General features: G+C 64.7%; 1 protein-coding gene across 1 annotated transcript; it reads left to right on the plus strand.

Moving 5' to 3' along the window:
- Positions 1-913: 913 nt before the first annotated feature.
- Positions 914-3,266, plus strand: OLFML3 (olfactomedin like 3). The gene is made up of 3 exons (XM_051808627.1): positions 914-1,090; positions 1,601-1,886; positions 2,299-3,266. The coding sequence occupies exons 1-3, from the start codon at positions 983-985 to the stop codon at positions 3,084-3,086; spliced, it is 1,182 nt and encodes a 393-aa protein (XP_051664587.1). The 5' UTR covers positions 914-982; the 3' UTR covers positions 3,087-3,266.
- Positions 3,267-3,872: the final 606 nt, after the last annotated feature.

Here is a 3,872-nt window from a genome sequence, read left to right on the forward strand (position 1 = left end):
TTCATGTGGTCACTTGGTCTGTTGAAGGAGGGGTTTGGTGCACCCGGGGTGGGATGTCGGGGTGGGATGTCGGAGAAGTGGATTTGGGGTGTGGATTTGGGATGTGGCAGCACTAGATGGCACACTCGCCCTGCCACAGCACCTGGCACGGACGGGCAGCCTCGGCCCGTTCCCATGGCCCAGGAGCCCACGGGCTGTGCCCACAGAGCCGCCTGGCACGGCTGCATGCAGGGCACGGAGCTGCAGCGTCCATCTGTCCATCCACCCGTCCGTCCTTCACACTGCCCCTGTCCCGCCCTGGCTGGGGGAGCTGCCCTGTGGCCCCACACTGGCCCTCAGGCCACCTTGGGAGCCAGCGCTGGGCAGCCCCTGGCTGAGGGTGGTGACTGACCGTGGCCAAACAACGGCCCCGAGGGGCCCAGGGGGATCCACAAGACCCCAGCACAAGGGGGTCAGGCAGGAGCTCCAGGACATGGGGGGTGACACGGTCAGGGGGGTGGTGGCAGCAGTGCTGGTCTGGCTTTGCCTCCACCACACCTGGGCACGGCCAAGGCTCAGGTTGGCCACCAGCCTCGGGCATGTCTGCAGGCGAGGAACCAGGGCTGCACTCATGCCTGTGGCACAGCATGGTCCTTGCTGTCCCACGGGATGTCCCTCATGAGAACGTGTCTTTCCCTTGCTGCTCGGGGCTCCTGCAGCACTCCCTGCGCCCCAAATCCCACAAACCCCACCAGCAGCCTGTCCCCTGCCCCAGCCCCACGCCTCAATCCCAGCCCCACACATCAATCCCAGCCCCGGGGCTGGATGGCACCACGTGGAGCTGCCGTGGGCACCCGGCGGGGCGTGAAGGGGTTAAGGCGCCCGGGGCTGGTCTGCGGGGAAGGAACAGCCTCTCCTCCCTCTGCACATCTGGATTCAATAAGGGCTGGAGAGGCCGGAGCATTCCTGAGCACTGAGCTGGAGGCTGCACTCCCCGACGGCCATGGGGCCCTGGCGCTGCCTGCTCCTCCTGCCGCTCCTCACCGTGCCCCTCCGTGCCCAGCAGCAGCAGTTCATGGAGTACGTGGAGCGGCGCCTCACCCTCCTGGAGGTACAGCCCCGTGGAGGGCCCCACACCCTGAGTCACCCCGTGTCATGCCGTGGTGGGGCTCCCCGTCCTTCCTCCATGGCGGCCGGTGGGGTCTGGAGCTGGGATGGGGATGGAGCAGAGTGTGGGGTGCCCTGGCACCCCCTGCCAGGGCCCTGTACAGCCCAGCATGAGGATGAATGGGGGCATGACGGGTGTGGGAGCACTGCAGGAACAGGGACATTGTGGGTCTGGGAGCATCACAGGAGTGGGGACATCACAGGTCTGGGAGCATTGTGGGAGAGCAGGGGCACCGAGGGTCTGGGAACACCAGGGGAGCAGGGGCATCACAGCTCTGGGGGCACCGTGTGGGAGCAGGGACATCACAGGAGCGGGACCATCACGGGAGTGGGACCCAGAGACACGAGCCCAGGGCTGCGGGGCCGTGTGGCCCCGGGGGCTCCCACAGCCACGTGCAGGTAGCGGGACACGCTGTGAGGTGTGGAGACCTCAGCGTCCCCTTGGCCACCCCAGGAGAGGATCTCACAGTGGCACGACCAGAGCAGCCGCTACTCCACGGAGCTGCGGGACTTCAAGAACCAGGTGCTGGGGATGCTTGAGGCAGCGGAGAAGGAGCGGGAGGCGATGCGGGCGGAGGCCGAGAGCGCCGCGGTGCGCGTGGACCGGCTGGAGCGGGAGGTGGACTACCTGGAGACACAGAACCCTGCACCGCCCTGCGTGGAGGTGGATGAGACCCTGATGGAGAAGCAGGTGGCCACAGCCAAGCAGAGGAAGAATGAGAAGTACACCAAGCTGACAGGTGAGGGGCTGCCGTGGCTCCCTGTGGGGCTGATCCCATATGGGGGTAACCCTGAGCCTTCCCAGCCCAACCAGATCCAGGTTTCCCCTGGCCATGTTCCACGGCATTGTGTCCCCACAGGGCATCTCTCAGGTGTCTCTGGCACAAGATCCTGCATCCCCACAGCTGCCTGGGAGCCGCATCCAAACCCCAGGCTGGAGCCCTGTGGGACAGGGCTGGGGTGAGGGTGACTCCCCTGCCCATGTCATGGGTGCACAAGGGGACTTCCCAATGCCATCAGGGATGGGTGCATTTGCAGGGCAGTTGCCTGGGGGCTGGGATAGGACGCAGCAGGACCCATGAGATGCCAGTGTGGGGTGGGAGTGCAGGGCTGGGTGGTTTCCAGGCTCTCATGGCTACCCCGCCCTTGCAGACTGCAGCGACACCATCGCCAGCGTCAGAGCCATGAAGATCCTGAAGCGTTTCGGCAGCACCTCGGGGCTCTGGACCAAGGACGCTGCGGGGAACTCGGAGAAGATCTACGTGTTCGACGGCACCGCCAACGACACCGTGTACGTGTTCCCCCGCATGAGGGAGTTCACCCTCTTCTCCGCCACCCGCAAGGCCGCCCGCATCAAGCTGCCCTACCCCTGGGTGGGCACCGGGCACCTCGTCTACGATGGGCACCTCTACTACATCCGCCAGCAGGGCCTGTCATTCCAGGTGATCAAGTTCAACCTGGCCAACAAGACGGTGGTGGACAGCTCGGTGTTCCCGGCCGAGGAGCAGATCCCCGTCTTCGGGCTCTCCCCCTTCACCTACATCGAGGTGGCGGCGGACGAGGAGGGGCTGTGGGCCATCTACGCCACCAAGGAGGACGAGAAGAACATCTGCCTGGCCAAGCTGGACCCCGGCTCGCTGGACATCGAGCAGATGTGGGACACGCCGTGCCCGCGGGAGAACGCGGAGGGCGCGTTCGTGGTGTGCGGGGCCCTGCACGTGGTGTACAACACGCGCCTGCCCAGCCGCTCGCGCGTCCAGTGCGTGTTCGACGTCAGCGGCACCCTGGCCCCCGAGGACGCCTCCCTCGTCTACTTCCCCAAGCGCTACGGGTCCCACTCCAGCATGAAGTACAGCCCCCGGGAGAGGCAGGTCTACGCCTGGGACGACGGCTACCAGATCATCTACCGCATGGAGATGAAGAAGAAGATGGAGGTCTGAGGGGCCGCCCGCTCTGCCCCATCTCCCACCACTGTGACAGGATGAAACGCTGGATCCCCGCCCAGGCCGACCCCTTTCACACACCAGCACCGGGCCTGGGACCACCCTGAGGAACCCTGGACTAACTGAAGGAGGTTTTCTTCTCTGTGATACAATGAATAAATACTACGCAGCGAGTGCGGTCACCTGCCTGGGGGGAGCAGGGGGTGCTGGGGCCAGGCTACCAGAGCTCTGGGCCCCACTTGGTCCCAGAGTCACCCCAAAAGGCCCTTCCCAGGGGCAGGGAGTCCATGCAGGGCTGGCTGGAGCAGCAAGTGCTGCCCAGTGGGGGACTGGGCAGGGATTTATGTTGGGGCTTTGGGGGTCTTCAGGCAGGGATTGACGCTGAGGCTTTTGGGGGGGATTTGGGCAGGGATTGATGCTGAGGCTTTCAGCAGGTTCCTGGTCAGGGCCAGCTTGTTTTACATATACAAAACTGTGAGCAAACAGCAAAATCCCTTAATCTGGGAGGACAAAAGGAGATTGCTGTCCCATGCTGGGGCGGTGCCACAGCCAGCAGGCACCAGATGTTGCTGATTTTCTGAGCTGATTTCTGACGAAGCACAGTTGTCTTCCCCCTGCAGCCAAAGAATCGCCACCTTACGTGAGGCCCCGGATCCCCCCAGCCCCTTCCCTTCCCTGTTCCTGCCCAGAGGAGCCCCAGAGGTGGTGGGACAGGACAGGGCAGGATCTGGGAGACCCTCATGGAATGGGGATGCAGCCTCCTGTTGCCACCATACCACGTCC

Source organism: Manacus candei, unplaced genomic scaffold (assembly GCF_025592945.1).
Source record: "Manacus candei isolate 608988 ecotype Guabito, Panama unplaced genomic scaffold, ASM2559294v1 h1tg000073l, whole genome shotgun sequence".
NCBI classification, from domain to species: Eukaryota; Metazoa; Chordata; class Aves; order Passeriformes; family Pipridae; genus Manacus; species Manacus candei.

Excerpts from the sequence above, each read along its gene's own strand:
- OLFML3 (XM_051808627.1), top strand. The coding sequence starts at position 983 with ATGGGGCCCTGGCGCTGCCTGCTCCTCCTGCCGCTCCTCACCGTGCCC. Across the intron at positions 1,091-1,600 it reads GGCGCCTCACCCTCCTGGAG|GAGAGGATCTCACAGTGGCA; the intron begins GTACAGCCCCGT and ends TGGCCACCCCAG. Across the intron at positions 1,887-2,298 it reads GAAGTACACCAAGCTGACAG|ACTGCAGCGACACCATCGCC; the intron begins GTGAGGGGCTGC and ends CCGCCCTTGCAG.